General features: G+C 45.2%; 1 protein-coding gene across 1 annotated transcript in view; it reads right to left on the bottom strand.

The window, feature by feature from the left end:
- Positions 1–1,301: 1,301 nt before the first annotated feature.
- LOC120943117 overlaps positions 1,302–21,261 on the bottom strand; it is a 57,103-nt gene continuing 37,143 nt past the window's right edge. The window contains exons 14-20 of the mRNA XM_040356238.1: positions 15,206–15,565; positions 13,851–14,150; positions 12,426–12,773; positions 9,597–9,908; positions 7,309–7,656; positions 3,682–4,845; positions 1,302–2,045 (exon numbers count right to left, since the gene is read on the bottom strand). Coding sequence (XP_040212172.1) covers positions 1,999–2,045; positions 3,682–4,845; positions 7,309–7,656; positions 9,597–9,908; positions 12,426–12,773; positions 13,851–14,150; positions 15,206–15,565 — 2,879 coding nt within the window. The 3' untranslated portion in view covers positions 1,302–1,998. The remainder of the gene's footprint in view (positions 2,046–3,681; positions 4,846–7,308; positions 7,657–9,596; positions 9,909–12,425; positions 12,774–13,850; positions 14,151–15,205; positions 15,566–21,261) is intronic.

Here is a 21,261-nt window from a genome sequence, read left to right as displayed (position 1 = left end):
TTTTTTCAAAATTGTCACCCATTTTGTGTTTATAGTGCAAAAAATAAAAACCGCAGAGGTGATCAAATCCCACCAAAAGAAAGCTCTATTTGTGGGGAACCACGTCGCACGATCGCGCAATTGTCAGTTAAAGTAATGCAGTGCCGTATCGCAAAAAATGGCCCGGTCATTAGCCAGCCAATTCTTCCGGACTGAAGTGGTTAAAATGTCTCTACTGTATACACCTTTATATATATATGTATGTAGCTAAATATTCTTCTGTCTGTAACTTCACACAGTAATGCAAGGCTTTCTCCCTGGAGTGGAGAAAGCCTCTTGAGGGGGGAGGGGGCGAGCAGGAAAGTCAGGACACTCTCTACTTTGCAGATAGAGAAAATAAGCTGTGTGTTAGTAGGCATTCTGACACTCCTGCTCACCCCCTCCCCCTCAAGAGGCTTTCTCCACACCAGGAAGAAAGCCTTGCATTACTGTGTGGAGTTACAGACAGAAGAACAGGAAGTGAGGATTTCTCAGAAGAAATAAGGACATTTAAAAGCAAAATGGAAGGATGAGGTAAGTGAAGGAGGACTGCACTAAGGTAAAGGAAGCTATTTAGGGAAAACATTTTTTTTTCCTTTACAACCCCTTTAACAAGACTCTCCACTGGCATTTAAAGTGATTGAACACCCTTTACAACCACTTTAAACTACAGGCAAGCCTATATTTAGGCTTACCTGTAGCTGCACTGGATATCTCCTAAACCTGCACGGTTTAGGAGATATCCCTGTATTTGCATGTGCCGACGTCATGCGGCACATGCGCACTTAAGCCAACTGAAGCAATGGCACGTATGTCCCGTTGCTTCAGATGTACTGTGCCAGCGGCTCCCGCGCATGTGCGGGAGTGACATCATTGCGGCTCTCTCTACCAACTCACCCCTTCTCTCTCTCTCCCACTCGCGCTCTCTCTCTCCCACTCCCTCTCCCCCCTCTCTCCCCCCCTCTCTCTCTCCCACTCCCCCCCTCTCTCCCACTCCCCCCCTCTCTCTCTCCGGTGAGCAGGAGTGTCAGGTAGAGTGAGGGGGTGGGGAGAGAAAGTGGGGAGTGAGAGGGGGTGGGAGAGAGAAAAAGGGGGTGGGAGAAAGAGGGGGGTGGATGAGAGAGGTGGCTGAGACGTCATTGCGGCTCCGGCCAATCACAGAGCCGGAGTTGCGATACCCGGAAATAACCTCCCGGATAGATGTCGCCGCCAGAGGGGGAGACGAGGAAGGCTGCAAGGGCTTCGTTCTCGGGTAAGTAATTCATAATGAGCTACTATGCCAGGAGGGTTTACAACCACTTTAATAATTAACTTTTAGCCTTACAGACATATAAACATTTCACTGAGATCTTTCCACATTTAATTATTTGATTTAGATAATAAATCAGCTGCATAATCTACCAATTATTAGAACTTTTTTCCTTCTCACGGTTCTTCCCCATGATATTTGTGCACACATTCATGTCGGTGATTATGGTAATCCATTATATAATACATATCTTGTGGATGGTGAGACTCTAGTGTGGGAACACCAAGATAATGTTCAAACTTTTTACATAGCGCTGTATTGGATTCTGAGGATTATTGGAAATAATTTTATTTTTTAAAGTTAGAAATCCATCATATCTGGATCATCTTGTGGAGGTCTATAAGGAGACTGTGGTGTGGGAACACCAGGATGATATCGGCAACTCGTCATATAACACACATCTTGTGGAGGTGGGTGGTGAGGCTCTGGTACAGGAACACCACGCCAATTTTAGAAAATCCATCATATCTGAGTCATCTTGTGAAGGTAAATGGCGAGTCTCTGGTGCTGGTACAGCAAGATAATGTTAGTAACTCATATTATGCACATCCCATGGAGGTGGATGGTGAGACTTTGGTGCTGGAACACCAAGATGATATCGGCAACTCATCATATAAGGCACAATTTGCAGAGGTGGATGGTGAGACTCTGCTGTAGAAACCAAGGTGATGTTAGAAATCCATCGCATCTGACTCTGGAAATGGATAGTGGAAGGGTTCTGGAAAACAAGGATGGTGTTTATAAGGCATTGTAATAAACACACATTGTAAATACCGTGTTTCCCTGAAAATAAGCCCAGGTCTTATATTAATTTTTGCAACCAAAAACACACTAGGGTTTATTTTTGGGGTAGAGCTTGCAATTTAATCCCCAGTGTGAACAGAAAACTGCCAGAATCCTGCCCACCACAGCAGAATATAATGCAAAAAAAAAAACAACCTCTAGCAGCAATAGAGAGGACTCCAGCAGTCCACAACCAGCCTAAGCTAGGGATTATTTTTGGAGTAGGGGTTATATTGCAACCCTCCTGGAAAATCAGGGTAGGTCTTATTTTCGAGGTAGGTCTTATTTTCGGGGGAAACACGGTATACTGCATACAGCTATAAAAAGTATAGGTTAAAGGGGTTGTAAAGGTTTGTTTTTTATTTTCTAAATAGGTTACTTTAAGCTTGTGCATTGTTGGTTCACTTACCTTTTCCTTCCATTTGCCTTCTAAATTATTTTTTTCTTTGTCTGAATTTCTCACTTACTGTTCCTCCTCAGTAAGCTGTTCTGACTGACTAACCCCCCAGCCAGAATGGCTCAGATGATGGGGGCAAGCTTACTGAGGAGAAACAGGAAGTGAGAAATTCAGACAAAGAAAAACAAAATTTAGAAGGGAAATTGAAGGAAAATGTAAGTGAACCAACAATGCACGAGCTTAAAGGAACCTATTTAGAAAATTAAAAACAAACCTTTACAACCCCTTTAACCTATACTTTTTATAGCTGTATGCAGTATACCGTGTTTCCCCCGAAAATAAGACCTACCTCGAAAATAAGACCTACCCTGATTTTCCAGGAGGGTTGCAATATAACCCCTACTCCAAAAATAATCCCTAGCTTAGGCTGGTTGTGGACTGCTGGAGTCCTCTCTATTGCTGCTAGGGATCCAGGAATTCCTCCAGGGAATCCCTGGAGGAGCACAATCCCCGTCCCCTGCTTGTTATTGGAGAAATCATAAATCCCGCCTCTTGTGTCCAATCACTGTGCTGTGATTCGTTACAGCACAAGCTGATTTTTGGGAAGGGGGTGTCCCTGAATGGTAGTTTGGAAATGTGGTTACCCTAGGCATGTCTGCATTAGCTACTAAATGATAATTTATAATTTGACCAAGTTGCAACGGGCACCTAGATAGCCTAGTTCCTACTTCCCTACCCAACTTGTGTCCATGATGTGTGTGACTTTGATAGTTGTTCTGTGTAATGGACTGATGAAAGGAATTCAGGGAGGGCTAATGGTCCATGAGTTAGGGGGTGCAATACCTTGCCCCGGGTGCTGGCAGCCCACGCTACACCACTGCCAGGATCCTCTGGCTCAACTCATCTCTACCCTTCAGAGAATGCCTATCAACACAAAAATATGAATGCAATGACTTCTAAAGCACAGTGAAGGTTTTGTTGTGGAATATCTTAGTAGTCACCAGACTCCATGGGTTATCACTCTCAGGCATCTGCATGCTAGGCTTATGGGAACCTATATGTGCCTAATATGCTGTTGGAGAGTTGAATATGCCAATGTGGCCTTGTCAAGCTGGAATCTTGTGTATGTAGCCAAGTGGTGATCTGTGGACATCTCACTATCATTTATACTCACCAGACTCTTCTCTGTGCTCAACCACATTATGTTGTGAAAACATATCCTGGACCTCCATCTCCTTATCTTCATCACATGGGGGTGGACTGCAATGCTGCTGTGATATTGGAGTAATCTGAGGACCCACAATTTTATTAATATATTCTAGATGTGGATGGAGTGACTCTGGTGCTGGGCCACTAGGATAGTGTGGGTGACCCGTCATATTATACACATCTTGTGGGTATAGATGTTGAGACTCAGATGCTGGAACTCCAGGATGATTTTGTTGATACATTATATTATACACTTCCTGTGGAGGATGATGGGGGGGACCTAATGGTGGAGCACCAGTTTGATGTTGGTGGTCCATTCTATTATACACAACTTGTTGAGGTGAATGTTGAGACTCGGGTGCTTGAGCACCATTATGATTTGGGTGACCCATTAAATTAGACACATCGTGTGGCATTGGATGGTGAGGGGCTGGTGCTGGAACACTAGGTTGATTATGGTAAATCATCATATTATTCATATGCTGTGGAGTTGGATGGTGAGATTCCGGTGCTGGAACACTAGGATGATGTTGGTGAGGCTCTGGTGCTGAAACACCAGGATGATGTTGGTGATCCATTGTATTGGACACATCTTGTGGAGTTGGATGGTGAGATTCCGGTGCTGGAACACCAGGATGATGTTGGTGATCCATTGTATTGGACACATCTTGTGGAGTTGGATGGTGAGATTCCGGTGCTGGAACACCAGGATAATTTTGGTAATCCATTGTATCAGACAAATCTTGTAGAGATGGATTGCGGGACACTGGAGCTGGAACACCAGGATGATGTTGGTGATCCATTATATCAGACACATCTTGTGGAAATGGATTGCGGGACACTGGAGCTGGAACACTAGGATGATTTTGGTGATCCACTATATCAGACACATCTTGTAGAGATGGATTGCGGGACACTGGAGCTGGAACACTAGGATGATTTTGGTGATCCACTATATCAGACACATCTTGTGGAGATGGATTGCGGGACACTGGAGCTGGAACACTAGGATGATTTTGGTGATCCATTATATCAGACACATCTTGTGGAGATGGGTGGTGGGACACTGGAGCTGGAACACCAGAATGAAGTTGTGGGTGCTGTATACATGGCTCCTGCTGCTCTGGGGCTGTAACAACAAAGTCACACAAGATACCTGTTACAGTCATTTTAAGTACAGTTCAGTGTATTCTAAAAGCATGAGCATGAAATGTTAACATTACTGTTACTATACAGAGCCTGAGAAACCAGTGCAGGGTAAATCAGAAGGCTGAATAAAATACTCGCCTGCTCATACAGCTTATACTGGTTGGAGCTTACACAAGGCTGAGAACTCCCTGCCCCCACTGAACAGCAGTGGTACATAGTAACTGGCAGGTTTTTTTCTTCACTTCTCCTGGCAAGTATTTCTCTTTGCAGCTAAATAAGGCCCCATGTGCAATGGGTGTTTCAGGTCCAGCCTCACTCCTGGCAGCATGTTAAACTCCATGAGAGGCTGACAGCTGTTGCGGCTGGACAGGGCAGGATGGTGCACCTAGTGGTACAAACATTTAATAGAATATGCACCCAGGGATGAATGCCTTTAGACTTTTTGCGTTCTGGGCAAAGGTCCCTGCCATACTGCCATAAATGTCTGCTAGGTGCAACGCCCAGCAGCAGCAGTTGTCACCCTCTCATAGAGTTTGACAGAATGCTGCCAATGGGGCTGGACAGGGCACCTGGGTGCTATTTGCTTATGCCTGTTGCAGGGGGAGTGTTCCTTAGCAGATAGTGTACTAAGAAACAATGTTGCTGAGTTATGAAAATGTATGTCCCCCTGAGAAATTACGAAGAGGTTTACTGCCAGTGGTGAATTCTGGGGAAGCATTTGATGACCTTCCAGAAGGGTCTTTGTCCTTGGGCTCCTGTCGGCGGAGTCGGGATCTCACAATACACCCAGCCCACCTCTACACTCTCCTACACTGCTATTCCTGGGTTTTGAGTAACATCCAGTCAAAACTCAGGAAAGGCACCACATGATTTCAGCATGCCCAACTTATCTGGGACACAAACTTATCTGGGAGTTGTTTTTACCTTACTACCAAAAGACACGAGGATTGCGCAGAGCTGAATTAACTCTACGTGGCAACACTGGGCACAGATGAAATGACATCCTCTGCTGTACCAGGTAGAAGTCTTCATTACAAAAATAAATTCAGGTTTACATCCACTTTAATATATTGCAGCTTATCACTTCTTAGATGTGGTGACTGCATTTGTTTTCATTTTTCAGCAAGTACAAAAAATACCCGATGATATTTTCAGAAACACAATGTCCTTGTCAATATCTGAGAGCTTCGAGCAAGACACAAAGAACTTTACCTTTATTTTGTAAACTACTAGTCTCACCGATTCCACCATTTAATAGAGAGGAACAAAAGCAGAGAAATGCAAAGTCCAGCCTGGGTGACAACCATAGGCGTGCGCAAGGGGTGAGCCAGGTGTGCCTGGGCACACCCTAATCCTGTGGTTGGCAACCCATAAATCGCGATCTACCTGAACGTGGGCAGGTGACAGGTAAAAGGCAGTGGGGGTGGACTTTAGTGGAACAATCTGTATTTTTCTCCTGCAGCAGCTGAAATTAGGCTTCTCCTCCTCTCCCCGACATTCAGCTGCCACAGAAGCAATATACAGGGGATCGATACCAATATATGCCACCGCCGCCACCCCTCCTGTCCCTGTTCATCTTCTTTCTGCTGCCGGGTCCCCCTTGCTCCCCCCCCCTATTGTTTCAGGGTGGATAGTGGGGAAGAGGCCAGTAAATATGTCACACACGAATATGTGTAAGAGATTTGAGGTGCACACCCTAATGCAATAGGCTCCGCACGCCTATGGTGACAACCATGCCCCCCCTCCCCCCCACATAAATGCTGTGGATAAAAAAGCGTAGGCATGAAACCAAAACAAGGGGAAAAAAATTAAGAAATCCAATGCAGTCACAACATCTAAGGACTGGTAGGCTACAATACAGCCAATTTTGTTCTTTACTATTGTTAGAACAATGAGGCCCTGTACACACGACCAGACATGTCCGATGAAAACGTTAGGACCGTTTTCATCGGACATGTCTGCTGGGAGGTTTTGGTCTGATGTGTGTACACACCATCAGACCAAATTCCCCGCGGACAGAAAACGCGGTGACGTGGCGGCGACGATGACGCGGCGACGTGCGGGAACCAGGAAGTTCAATGCTTCCACGCATGCGACGAATCACTTCGACGCATGCGGGGGATTTCGGTCCGATGGACAGGTTTCCACCGGACAAGTTTCTTAGAATGCTAAGAAACTTTTGTCCGCTGGAAACCTGTCCGCTAGGCCCTACACACGGTCGGACATGTCCGCCGCAAATGTTCGGTCGTGTGTACGAGGCCTAAGACAGGATACAGAAAAATGTGTCAGTAAAAACCTTTTCTTCTCAAGGTACAACTCAGTACTACAGAGGACACCAACCTACACAAAGACATGGATGCCATGGGGTATAATGCAGGGAATGAGCTTCTCTACACCAGTAATAAACTGCCCACTCACTTATTGTAATGTGTGTGGTACTCACCGGTGACTTGCAGAGCTCCTGTACTTTTCTCTATTGGCTGTTCCAGACTGGGATGTTCCACCCTGCAGATATATTCCACACCCTGATCTCTCTCCAGAGAGGGGTAGAAGGTCACACATGATCTACATCCATAGGACTTATCATTCTGTCTCTCTAGTGAAATATTCATAATTCTGTATATCCCATCTGAAGACACCGGACACATTTCTCTGGATTGCGTGTGCTTTCTGAACCACAACACATTCACAGCATTTGGGAAGTATTTTGTTACTGTGCACTGTATGGTGGCTTCTTCACTGCTCCTCAGGGGCGGGACTGACATCTCCACCTGTGGCCTCCAGGGAAAATCTACACAAATCAAAAATAAAACCGAGTTATACACCATGTGCTGCACTCACAGGATTAACATAGGAGAACAGAAACATACAGAAGGGGAGGTCTGAAGTGGATGTCTACTTTCCGAATATTGTACAATTCTGGTTCAGAAAGTGCTGATTTCCTCTCCTCCCTCCGCCTGTGACAGGCACCCATTCCCACTTCCCTTACTCTATCCAACGTTTTTCATCCATCCGTTTTCGAATTAAATACGGACATACATGTATCCCTGGGATAGCGGGGGATAGCGGGGGTCAGCGGATGAACATCCGCTGACATCTGATCTCATCGGTCCCCGCTATGGTCCCATTCTGCAGACGGAGGAAAATCCTATTTTTCCATCCGTCTGTGGATCGGATCGGATGAACACAGACAGACGGTCCGTGTTAATCCGATCCCCCCATAGAGGAGAGTGGAGATCTGACAGGGCGATCTCTGCAAAGTGTGTGGGGACCGCCCTGTCATCTGCTGGCTCAGCGGCACGAGGAGAGGAGTCACAGGGGAAGCTAGCCGGCTGCCCAGGTAAGTGTTGTGGCTGGGTGGCCAACTAACTGACCGACTGGGGGGGGGGGGGGGGGGGGGGTGACCCAGTTGGGGACAGGTGGGCTTGGTGGCTGACTGTACACAAAAAATTAACTGACAGGGGCTATAACCTTCCCAGCATTTTGGTTTTCACTGGTCACTCATTATTTTTCACTGTTGGCTAGCACTTTAGTTACCCACTTTTTTATAACCTTCCCTTACTCTATCCAAACTGGAAATAAAAAAGGGTTGCCTATACGTTAAGCACAAATTTCGGATAATTTTATGGAGAGGACTAAGAAGATATAAACATGCCAATGGTGCAACAGAAAATATATAGCACAGTGAGGAAGGTTTGTGGTCCAGGATAATAGGACAGTCAAAATTAGAAGCAGCTTGCCTTACACTAACAGTGTAGCACAAACCGGCAGGGACCCTTTCCGTGCTGCCCCCCTGCAAAGTGCTGCCCTAGGCCTGTGCCTTGTTGGCCTAGGCCAGGATACAGCGTTGCCGCGACCTCCTGTTTTGGGATAGAAGGTTCTCAAACCCAGATTGCGGATTGTTGACCCGCCATTCCAGTGTTTTGAATGAAGCCAGCAGTAGAGGAAGCAAGTCACAAGCGGAGTGATACCAAATGCATTCTGCCTGGGACAGCAACAGCCGGCGATACCTGAATGGAAGACTGGAATTAAAGGTGAGTTTATTACTAAAATCACAGTGTATATATGGGCATATGTGTTCTGCAGTGGTTACTGGGCTGCTTTCAAACTGATCCGCAGGTGGAGGGCAGTGCACCTCTGGGTTACCTGCACTGAGCCATAGACTTCTGTTTTTATCTGTGCTTTCAGAAAGTGCGCCACACCTGCAGGATATAATAGACATTGATGGCAAAGTGCAGCTAACCTGCAGGAAAGCCACAGGTGCACTGCGCTGCACCCGCAGTGTAGGTAAACTGCTGCACATCAGTGTGAAAGCAGCCTTAGGCCCGTTTCACATGATCGGTTCAATCCACGTGGACCCTTCATTCACCTCTATGGAGCGGCAGATGTAAACGGACTTGTGTCCATTTGCACCCACATTCCTCCAATCAGACCACGAAAAAAAAAAAAACAGAAGGGTATCCGTCCACTTCCATCTGGTTGGATCGAATGGGAGGACCCACAGAGTAGAGTGGGCAGTGTCCGTGTCCGCTCTGCATATACAGCGCGGACAGGGGTCTTCTGTCCGCTCCACTTATTGTGGCCTGCGACCTGTTACCCAGTCACTTAAGTTGCTCTCGTTCTTCAAAAGGTTGGGCATCCCTGTGATAGAGGGGTGTTCCTCCAATTTGTGGTGAGTCTTTATGTGGGAAATGTATTAAGTTTTAAAAAATACAAACTTATTTCTCTTACCTTTATCTCTTATAGAGAATTCCTTGTATTCCTTCTCATCCATGGACTCGAGTCTCCAGGTGAATCTTACTCTGAAGTCCGGGTGGTGTAAGAGATTCTCAGGGATGGTACATCTACTGCTAACACTGAATGTTTTAGTTAAATTATCTTTATATTTCTCCTTCGATGGGCAGCGTTCTTCCAGCTTCTCTCCTGACCAGTAACACCAATCAACCTGGATGTGTTTGGGATAGAAGTTCTCCAATGTATAAAAGAATATTACCTCCCCAGTGCCCAGAGAGGCTTTTATTGGCTTCCTCGCCTTTGGTTTCGCTGAAAAGACAATTACATAAAAAAATAAAATAGTGAAATAAAAGTGTACTAAATTCATAATCAACACTTGGGGTATATGTACAAAGAATTTGCTAATGTCTTAGGCTGCATTCACACCTGAGCGTTTTGTCGCCTGAAGCGCGACGCCCCAAAACACTAGAGGGGAAAAAATACATTATTCTCTATGGAGATGGTTCACATCTCCACTACAAAACGCCTGACGCCGAACGCCTGAAGCCCAAACAAGTTCTGGACCCTTTTTTGTCGCTCAAATTTGGGCGTTTGGGCGTTTTACATTGGTGACCCTAGACCTATAAAAAATTGCGGTAAAAAACGCAGCGTTTTGTCGCGGCAAATCGCGGTAAAAAACGCTGCGTTTTGTCGTGGCAAAATGCGGTAAAAAACGCTGCTTTTTGTCGTGGCAAAACGTGGTAAAAAAACGCTGCAAAACGCTACGCTGAGGTGTGAATGCAGCCTTAAAGTAAGGCCCCTTTCACACCTGCGGACCGTATGTCCATTTATCATCCATCCGTTTTCGGATGAAATACGGACATACATGTATCCCTATGGGATAGCGGGGGTCAGAGGATGAACATCCACTGACTACTGATCTCATCGGTCCCCACTATGGTCCCATTCTGCAGACGGAGGAAAATCCTATTTTTCCATCCGTCTGTGGATCGGATGAACACGGACATACGGTCCTTGTTCATCCGATCCCCCATAGAGGAGAGCGGGCATCTGACAGGGCGGTCCCTGCACAGTGTGTGGTTATCGCCCTGTCATCTGCCAGCTCAGCGGGGATCAACGGAGCGATCCCCGCTGAGCAAGTGGATGAGAAAGGAATGGATCCTCATGGGATCCGTACGTGTGAAAGGGCCCTAACATTAAAGATAACTTAATATTTTATTTTTTTATAACAAACATGTTATACTTACCTGCTCTGTGCAGTGGTAAAAAACACATCAAGGTTTTACAACCAATTTTAAAGCGGAGTTCCACCCAAAAGTGGAAGCTCTGCTTATCAATACCCCCCCCCCCCCCCCTCTGGTCCTACATTTGGAACCTTTCAGGGGGAGGGGGCAGTGGGTACCTGTTTTTTGATCTCGCTGAAGGTAGATCACTTGAAAGTTTGCCCCCCCTCCTCCTTCCTCCGCCACCAGGCTATTCAGAAAGCACATGCACAGTAGGGAACCAGCTGGGTAGCCGAAAGGCTTCACTGCCGGATTCCCTTACTACGAATGGTGGTGGCAGCACCTGAGAGCTGATGGAAACAGCGTCTGGGGTGCTGGCATCACTGGATTCCAGGACGGGCAAGTATGCTAATATTAAAAGTCAGCAGCTGCAGCGTGTATGTACAGTATGGATGTATTTTCGTCGGGGGAACTCCCCTTTAAGCATTTGTACAGGCAGAATGAATGTTCCCCATATTGAGGTAGATTCAAGTAGGGGAGCGCACTACTACGGCGGCGCAGCGTACCATTTTTACGCTACGCCTCCATAAATTACTTGAGCCACGCTTCATTCACAAAGCATTTGCGGGGGCGTTTCGTAAAAGTGGCCAGCGTAAGCGCGCGTAATTTAAATGATCCCGTAGGGGGCGTGGATCATTTAAATTAGGCGCGTTCCCGCGCCGAACGTACTGCACATGCTCCGTCGGAAACATTTCCCGACGTGCATTGCGGTAAATGACGTCGCAAGGACGTCATTTGCTTCGACGTGAACGTAAATGGCGTCCAGCGCCATTCACGATTCACTTACGCAAACAACGTAAATTTCGAAAATCGCAACGCGGGAACGACGTGTATACTTACCATTGGCTGTGCCTCCTAATAGCAGGAGCAGCCTTACGCAGAAAGCGACGAACGCAAACAACGTAAAACTCGAACACCGGGCGCGCGTACGTTTGTGAATCGGCGTGAGTATGTAATTTGCATACTCAACGCTGACCACTACGGGAATGCCACCTAGCGGCCAGCGTAAGAATGCAGCCTAAGATACGACGGCATAAGAGCCTTATGCCAGTCATATCTTAGGCTACAGTCGGCGTATCGAGCTTTCTGAATACAGAAAGTTGATACGCCGGCGCTACTTAGCAATTACGCTGCGTATCTATGGATAAGCAGGCGTAATTGCTTGCTGAATCCACCCCATTGTTTGTAATATTTGACTCCATCTAGTGACCATAAAAGTGCATTAATAATCAAATAAGTGTCCAATCTTGTGACAGAGTCCCATATAAACTCCAATTTCAATGCGATTCAGACCGATATCTGTCACAAGATGGGACACTTATCTGATTATTAATACACTTTTCACTACGTTTTATCTGAATTCGTTTCACAGTGAGATTGGATTATAAATGGGACTTAATTACAAAATTGGACACATGTTGTTTTTGATGCACATTTCTCTCATTTTTGTATTTGATTATTTTGTTATATGTATGAAGCGCTTTACTATTGTCTTCTTTGTATGTAATATATATATAATTGCCATAAACCATAGATCACTCACCCTGCACCTGTAGAGGTCCTGATCCTCTCTCTATGGGTCTCTCCAGGCTGGGATGGGACACTCTACACATGATCTCCGATTCTCCATCTGTCACGGTCGGTATGAAGAGCAGTCTGGCTGTACAGGAATAGGTGAGATCGGACTGTCTTTGGGACTGGATGTCTGGGATCTGGTACTTCTTATCTTGTGATAGAGGAACATATTCCTGGGCTCCTTTCTCCTTCCTGTACCAGATCACAGTCACCTCATCAGGGAAGTATCCGGAGATGTTGTATTGTAGAGTGTTCTGTCGCTCTGTTAGTATATGGGGTATGGGGACCTCCTCAATCACCGGGCACCAGGACAGACCTGTATAAAACAATATATGGATTATTAACATCATAAACCCAAAATATTCTCCAACAGTCTATGTACATCACACTGTAGCAACACTATCATCCAGTTTTGAAAACCAAATAATCAGAATAACATAAAGGCCTATGTTGGATTCTGTTTAATACATTTAGCTGTACAACTGTCATTATTTTACCTAGTTAGTATAATCAGAAACTGATAAATTCAAAAACACGAACATTTGAAAATCTGAAATAATAACTAACTAATAATAATAATAATAATAATCACAAATTGCTGCGTGCGAGCCCGGGGTACACCTACGGCGATTTGCACAGCCAACCTGCTGCAGTATAACTGCGGCGGCTGGTTGGCAAGCGGTTAAAAGTAATTTTGGACCACATGCGTTGTATGGAGTAGTTATGGTTATTTTTTCAATTTACCTTTTTAGTTTTTTGCTTATACTAAAATACATGGGGTTTAGACCATCTGGCTTATCCTATTACTTCTGTGCCTGCCCAGGAAGATCCATTTTAATGCGTGCATATTCACATTCAGGCAAGGTGAATTTAAATCCAGCTGATTACATTAGCTATGATGTGTATACTCTTCACTATGTGCTATAATAAGATATGCTGAAATATGACGTATATCTTTATTTATATGGTGAAACCTGTTTTCTCCTGTACCATCCCTTTGTGTATCCTGATAAAGTAGACCAGCGAAACACGTTGAAGCACAGGGGCTCCCTCATCTAATACTACGTAACAAACATTTTTTGAAAGTACTTGGCCGATGTGGCTCAAATTCTACTCATATGTGAATGCATGTTTTTAATCCTTGTGTTTTGCTCTTGCGAATCATTTTACATTGTTTACAATAATGTGTACAAATAAAATATATATTTGTATACAACACGTGTGGTCCTAAATTGCCTCTAAAGTCCGAGTCCATAGTTCTCTTCTTTTGTTCTGAAGCTGCATACTCAGTAAGTGATAAATCGGCTGCTGAAGGTTTAATATGCCTCATCTTCATTTGATGCACATTGGATGAAAATGAAAACCAAGCTATGATCCAGAAGTAAACTCTTACCCGGACGTCTCCAGGACAGGACTTGTGATTGTTCTTTCTCCAGAGATTTGTGGCTCCAGGTCACATGGAGGGTGAAGTTGGGATCTAATAATAGTTTTCCTGGGACAGTACAATGACTGCACACATTATATGTATGATTCTTTTTCTTCTCAAACTCCTCTTTGGACTTCAGCTGATCTTCTCCTGATCTCCAGATGAGCTTCAAATGTTTGGGGTAAAAATTCTGGAGGTTCAGAGAGCAGAGGACATCTCCATTGTCACATAGACTTGTCTTCACAGGTTCCACGAGTTGCGGCTTGGCTATTAGTAGACATTAAAATCATTCAATAGGCTTGATTCATTAACACGATTGAGTTATAACAACGCCAATACTAGTTTGACCTCATGATTATTTTTGCCTAAAAATGTTCAATTCACAAAAGATAAATGTCACCAGGATCTGTAATCTTTCGTTTTTCATGTGAAATGATCTGTTTAAAGCCCAATTTCCTCATTACTTATTTTATTTTGTGAAGTGTGACTTTAGTGAATGTAAAAGCAAGGAGAACTGAGCTGCATAGAAAATCGGGAGAGCCAACTCATATCTGTTATGAGCTTTGAGGATTACCGTATATACTCGTGTATAAACCGAGTTTTTCAGCACTTTTTTTTGTGCTGAAAATACCCCCCTCGGCTTATACTCAGGTCTCTCCGATCTGCATGCCTGATCAGCCCCTGTGTCATGCAGTCAGACGGCGGCCGTCCAGTGTAACAAAGCCCCGCCTCCTCCTCATCCTCGTCCGTGATAGGCGGAACACTGACTCACTGCTGGGAAACCGAGTGTTCTGTCTATCATGCACAAGGATGAGGAGGAGGCGCCGACTGACTGCATGACACGGAGATCAGGAATACAGATCGGCACAGTGAGGCATGCAATGGGCACAGTGAGGCTGCAAATGGGCACAGTGAGTCTGCAAATGGGCACAGTGAGGCTGCAGATGGGCACAGTGAGGCTGCAGATGGACACATTGAGGCTGCAAATGGGCATTGTTAACCCTCTTTTCCGCTTACAGTAGCTGCTGCATTTCCTACCCTAGGCTTATACTCCAGTTAATAAGTTTTCCCAATTTTTTGTGGTAAAATTAGGTGCCTCGGCTTATATTTGGGTCAGCTTATACGCGAGTATATACAGTAATTATGCCACGAAACCTGAGTCTATAGAAGTTAGGGTTCGTTTTAAAGCTCACTTATTGTTTGTTAAGAATATGCAATACTTGAATATCCATAGCCTGACCACAGATTCATTTTAATAAATGAGACATTCCAACAAGCAGTGTTGGTAGAAACATCTATATAAATATAGGCAGTTATTTTACCATATATAGACTTTGCCTGGAATTTCTTGGTCTTGGTTTGTCCATCAGAGGTGATTTGGAAGGTGAAAATAACTCCCAGGTGTTTGGACACAGATGGTAATAATGTCAGTAATGATGTTATATTAAACAGTCCTTCTTTATCAGACTTTTCTGTCTCCTTAGATATCATGTAACCAGAGTCTGTCAGGGAATCTCTTCCAGTGTTGGAGATTTCCTCTACTCTTCCATCTGTTTGTTCCACCATCCACATCACCCGAGTGTCCTCAGAGCAATCAGACACTGAACAATACAGAGCAACCTTCTCCCTATGAATCCACCGACGAGGTCCCTGAATCTCCCCAACAATGATTCTATTCTCGTCTGAAAAAACAAAAATTGCAAAAGAATAAAATAAATATTATAAAAACCAACATGATAGTCTGGCTTGGAAATGAAGAAGAAGAGCTGTGCATGACGGAAACATGTATTTTATTTCAGGTTTGTTTGTAAATTTAATCATTTTGTTTTGTCTTATTTATTAAGTTAGAACAAATAGTTTTCGGAATTCATTTTGTATATTCGGATTTGGTAGTTATTTTCAAATCAATTTAAAAAACTATTTGAATATAGGAAGATGTTCTTTCTATGCTCTTCTTTTCTATGCTATTCTATTCCATTCTCTTCTATTGTATTATTTTCTATTCTGTTAAATTCTAGTAAAAAAATTTATTTCATATTCTAACTTATTTTGTATTTGATTCTACTCTAATTTTGACATTTTTTTCCCCGAAACACCAGTGAAAGCAGCCTAAGATAGAATTATCATCTTATTTCACTTTTTTTTTTCTTTTTAGTTTGAAAATTTTAATATCTGCTTTAATTTTATATATAGCCTTAGCAACATTTTAAGCACATTAAAGCGGGGGTTCACCTTAAAAAAAAAAAAATGTTTTTCTACCATGCCATCCAGCATACTAGCACGAGCTACACGCAGGGATAAGCAATTAGCGGACCTCCAGATGTTGCCAAACTACAAGTCCCATGAGGCATAGCGAGACTCTGACAGCATCAAGCATGACACCCAGAGGCAGAGGCATGATGGGACTTGTAGTTTGGCAACAGCTGGAGGTCCGCTAATTGCTCATCCCCGAGCTACAGTATGCCTTTATTTATTTTTTTTGCGCCGTACTCACAGTTTAATCCCTTAGTTAAGTTTCAGACTCCCCGCGGGGAGTAGGCGTTCCTAGGCAGAGGGGAACATGATTGACAGCCGGCTATGGCGCATCACGCTTCCCGAAAATAGCCGAAATAGGACTTGGCTCTTCACGGCGCCTGCGCAGTCAGCTCCTAGTCTGTGCGCAGGCGCTGTATAGCGACGTGAAGAGCCGAGTCCTACTCCGGCTATTTTCGGGAAGCGTGACGCGCCATAGCCGGCCGTCAATCATGTTCCCCTCTGCATAGGAACGCCCATTCCCCGCGGGTGTCTGAAATTTAACTAGGGGATTAAACTGTGAGTACGGCGCAAAAAAATAAATAAAGGCATACTTTAGCTGACGCTAGTATGCTGAATGGCAAGGTAGAAACTTGTTTTTTAGGGTGAACCTCCGCTTTAAGAAAGTTAAATAAAAAACATCAGTGTTCCTCTAACATATGACTGGTTATATATGGACCTGGGCATTAGTTAGCACCACTGATATTATATGAAGATTCTAGAAAGCCTGTGCACTTGTAAAGCCATCTGGCTGGTTGGCAAATGGTACTAAAGCTGATAATTATTCTTCCTTTTTGCTTGTTGTGTGCTCAGACTATTGAAAAGGGGCCCTCTTTACTTTGCTTCATGATTCATCCTTATTTCACTCTTATATTTTACTATATTTTTATTGCAATATATTTCCATTTCAAATTCCAATTGGGGCCTGATGGGGAACAGAAAGACTAGTTCTGCAACAGGTCTGTCTTGCTTTTGATTGATAGTACACACTGGTGGGCAAATCCATAGCTATTTTTCAGCCCAATTGCAGCCTTTGAATCCACCCATTATGATTTGCTCTCAATCAAAAGCAAGGCAAACCTGGCTAAATACTATGGATGAGCTGAACACCATTCGGTTTGCAGCAGAACGTGCGAACAGGCAAAAAATTGGTTTGGACACCATTAAAGTCTATGGAACACGAACGTGAAAATCAAAAGTGCTAATTTTAAAGGCTTATATGCAAGTTATTGCCATAAAAAGTGTTTGGGGACCCGGGTCCTGCCCCAGGGGACATGTATCAATGCAAAACAAAGTTTTAAAAACAGTGATTTTAATAATGCTTAAAGTGAAACAATAAAAAAAAAATATTCCTTTAAATATCAAGCCTGGGGAGTGTCCTTATTATGCCTGTAAAGTAGCGCATTTCCCCCGCGTTTAGAACAAAAAAGGAAAACATGTCATTTAAAACTACTTGTGGCTGTGATGTATTGTCAGGTCCCGGCATTGAAAAAACGGCATGGGCCCCCCCCCCCCAGTCCATTACCAGGCCCTTTGGGTCTGGTATGGATATATTAAGGGCAACTCCGCACCCAAATAAAAAAAAACGGCGTGGGGGTCCCCCAGGCACTATATACTCTGAACAGAAGTATATATACTTTACAGCCTGCCCTATATACTCTGCAGAAAATTGGGCCTTAGGAGTTGGTGGTACCAGAAAACTGTAAGCCCTCACAGTTACTCTTATTGGGTGCAGGAGCGTACCTTGCTGTAAAATATTATATCAAGATTTGGAATTACAAAATTGGGCCTTGGGTGGTGCCACAACACTGTAACCCCTCACAGATACTCTTGTTGGACGCAGGAATGGGCCCTGCTGTTAAATACTAGATCAACAATTGTAATTACATGCCCCTGTTAAACAGGGGCAGAAAAACTGGGCCTTGGGTGGTGGTGGTGGTGCCCTAAACCAAAAATGTTGTTGGAACCTATAGTAGCAACATCAAGATTGAGGAGGAATTGGATAGTCACTCAGCATAGGCAGTCTTCAAGGGATCACACATCCATAGAAAATTCAATCAGCTACTGTCAGGAAGTGCCCAGTGGAAAACACATTGCTGGCCGAGCTGGTGCACGTCTGTGTGCGCCGGTACACATTTGGTTCTTGGCGCCAAACTGCCTATTTAAACAGGATATGCAGACAGGACCAGTGCTGTCTGATCTGCAGCTTCATGTGACCCCTGCTCCTGTTAATCTGCTCTTGTGATCAATTTCCTGAACGACCCGGCTTGCCTTTGGACTTCTCTTGCTTTCTGCCTGCACATGGCCTGTGACCTGACTTGTTTACCTCTGCACCTGCTACAGCATCCCCTGTCTGTGTTGATACAGCCTGCCTGCACTTTTCTGTATCCACACCCCTCTGGACTGTTCTATTATCTGCCAGACCCGGCATCTGGGTGTGTGTGTCCGGATATCGGGTGTTCCAGCATCCAGCCTGTCTGCTGTTCTGATCCTCTTCTCAGCTGGTCCTCTTCTCTGCAGCATCAGGAACCTCAGAGCAGCTTCTTCAACAGCTGACCCGCCATGCACTCATACCATTCTGCACTCACGTGCCACCTGTCTGCTCTACAAGGGGCCACGAGTCAGATACGTAAGGGAGGCCTTCCTCTGCATCAGGCTCGTCGGTCAGGTACGTAGGAACTTACAGTTACATTAGCATCAGGTGCTTGATAGCTGCTGATCCAAGACTGATTCATTTTTATGAATGTGAGCCTATCAACAGAGTCTATGGACAGGCACACTCTATGATCCCTTACAAACCTTCCAGCAGCACTGAATGTGCTTTCAGAAAGTATGCTGGATGCAGGACAGGCCAGTAACTCAATTGCATATTGAGCAAGTTCTGGCCAGTGGTCCATCCTCAAGACCCAGTAACCCAGTGGATGCTCTGTTGTAAAGGTCTCCAAGTCTGCTCTTGCCCTTAGATATTCCTGTACCATGTAATGCAGACGCTGGCGATGGTTGCTTGAACTGATCAGACCTTGGCGCTGAGGACTGAAAAATTGTTTAATGGCTTCGGTAAACTGCCCACCTTCTCCACCGCTCTTCCTCTGACTAAATGAAGCCTCAGCAACACATTGTCCAGCATCAGGAAATTGTAACCTCCCAGGGTCTGGAAAAGCATTGCACAAAGGCCTCCTGAAGATGTTTTATCCTCTGCTCCCTCTGCGAAGGCAGGATGAGTTCTGCAACTTTACCCTTGTAATGTGGATCAAGAAGGGTTGCCAGCCAGTAATGATCCCTCTCCTTGATACCACAAATCTTACGGTCCTTTCACAGGCTTTGCAGAATCAGGGAGGCCATGCAGCGTAAGATTACAGAGGCATTCGATTCTGAGTCCTATGGGTCACTAAGGATCACATGATCCCAACCATGTACAAGGAGGGTTTCTGGTGACTGAAAACCATCCCTTGAAGGCTGATGCTGAGTGTTATCCTCTTCTTCCTGTGTGTTAGGGGGGCCCCAGGAATACTATCTGGATAAAGGGGGCCTTGAGAGGTAAGGAAGTCCTCCTCTTCCTCCCGCTGTTTTGCTTCAAGTGCCCTGTCCATTATTCCACGAAGCGTGTGCTCCAACAAGAAGACAAGAGGGACAGTATCACTGATGCATGCATTGTCGCTGCTCACCATCCTCTTGGCCTCCTCAAATGGTGACAGGACAGTGCATGCATCCTTGATCAGTAGCCACTGGCATGGTGAAAAGAAGCCAAGCTCCCCTGACCCTGTCCTGGTGCCACACTCGCACAGGTATTCATTGATGGCCCTCTGCTGCGTGTGCAGGTGCTGCAGCATTGCCAACATTGAGTTCCACCTGGTGGACATGTCACAAATGAGGTGGTTGGTAGGCAGGTTGCATTCCCTTTGAATGTCAGCCAGCCAAGCACTGGCATTGTATGACCGACGGAAATGACCACAGACTTTTCGGGCCTGCCTCAGGAGATCCTGTAAGCCTGGGTACCTGCTCAAGAACTGCTGCACCACCAAATTCAGGACGTGTGCCAAACATGGAACATGGGTCAAGTGTCGGAGGGGGGAGAGAAGGTTGGTGCAATTGTCACATACAACCATTCTTGGCTGAATCTGGCGTGTCGTCAACCACCTCTGAGCCTGCCCCTGCAGAGCTGACAGACCAACTCAAGCACTGCATGGCATATTTTTCCTGACTGCTTGCGTAGCCCCTTGAACACTTACAGAGCACTGTTGGTTCAGAGAACAAATCAGAAGAGGAAGAAAAGGAGAGGAGAGAGCTGTGGCAGAATCACCACTAGCATTTTGGAGGCATGGTGACGGAACAAGCTCCAACAATACTGAACCCTGTCCTGCATCCTTCCCAACTGCCAGCAGTTACCCAGTGGGCCGTGAAGGAAAGGTAACATCCCTGTCCATGCCTGCTGAACCATGAGTCAGCAGTAATATGCACCTTACCGCTGACCGCCCTCTCCAACAAGGCCAAAACATTGCCTTCCACATGCCGGTAGAGAGCAGGAATGGCCTTTCGTGAAAATAAATGGCGTTTTGGAATCTGCCACTGAGGTACAGCACATTCCATAAATTCGGGAAAGGGGGCAGAGTCTATCAGCTGAAAAGGGAGCAGTTGCACTGCTAGCAATTGGGCCAAGCTAGCATTCAGACGATGAGCATGTGGATGGCTGGGACCAAATTTATTTTTACAGTTCAGCAACTGGGGTAGGGAAAGTAGCTTGCTAAAATCAGATGGTGGTGTACTGCTAGCAGATTGGCTTGAGACACCTATTGCTATACCTTCAATCCTCTCAGTGCAGGTTTTTGAGAGGACTGGAGGTATAGTGGGGTTGGAGATCCCAGATGAGAAGCAAGGAGAGGTCCGCCTTTTTCTTTGATGTGGGTCTTTCAAGTACTGTTGCCAACGGACTGCATGGCAGGTCGTCATATATCTGATCAAGCATGTGGTGCCAAAGCGGCTGCTGTTCTGTCCACGCTTGATCCGCTTCAGACATAGGTTGCAAATAGCAACGGTGCGATCTGCTGCCCACGTGTCACAAAAGGCCCACATCAAGGAACTTTTAAAA

This window comes from Rana temporaria, chromosome 6 (assembly GCF_905171775.1).
Source record: "Rana temporaria chromosome 6, aRanTem1.1, whole genome shotgun sequence".
Taxonomy (NCBI): Eukaryota; Metazoa; Chordata; class Amphibia; order Anura; family Ranidae; genus Rana; species Rana temporaria.
The sequence above is the reverse complement of the archived record's forward strand: the minus strand, read 5'-3'. Positions and strand labels throughout refer to the sequence as shown.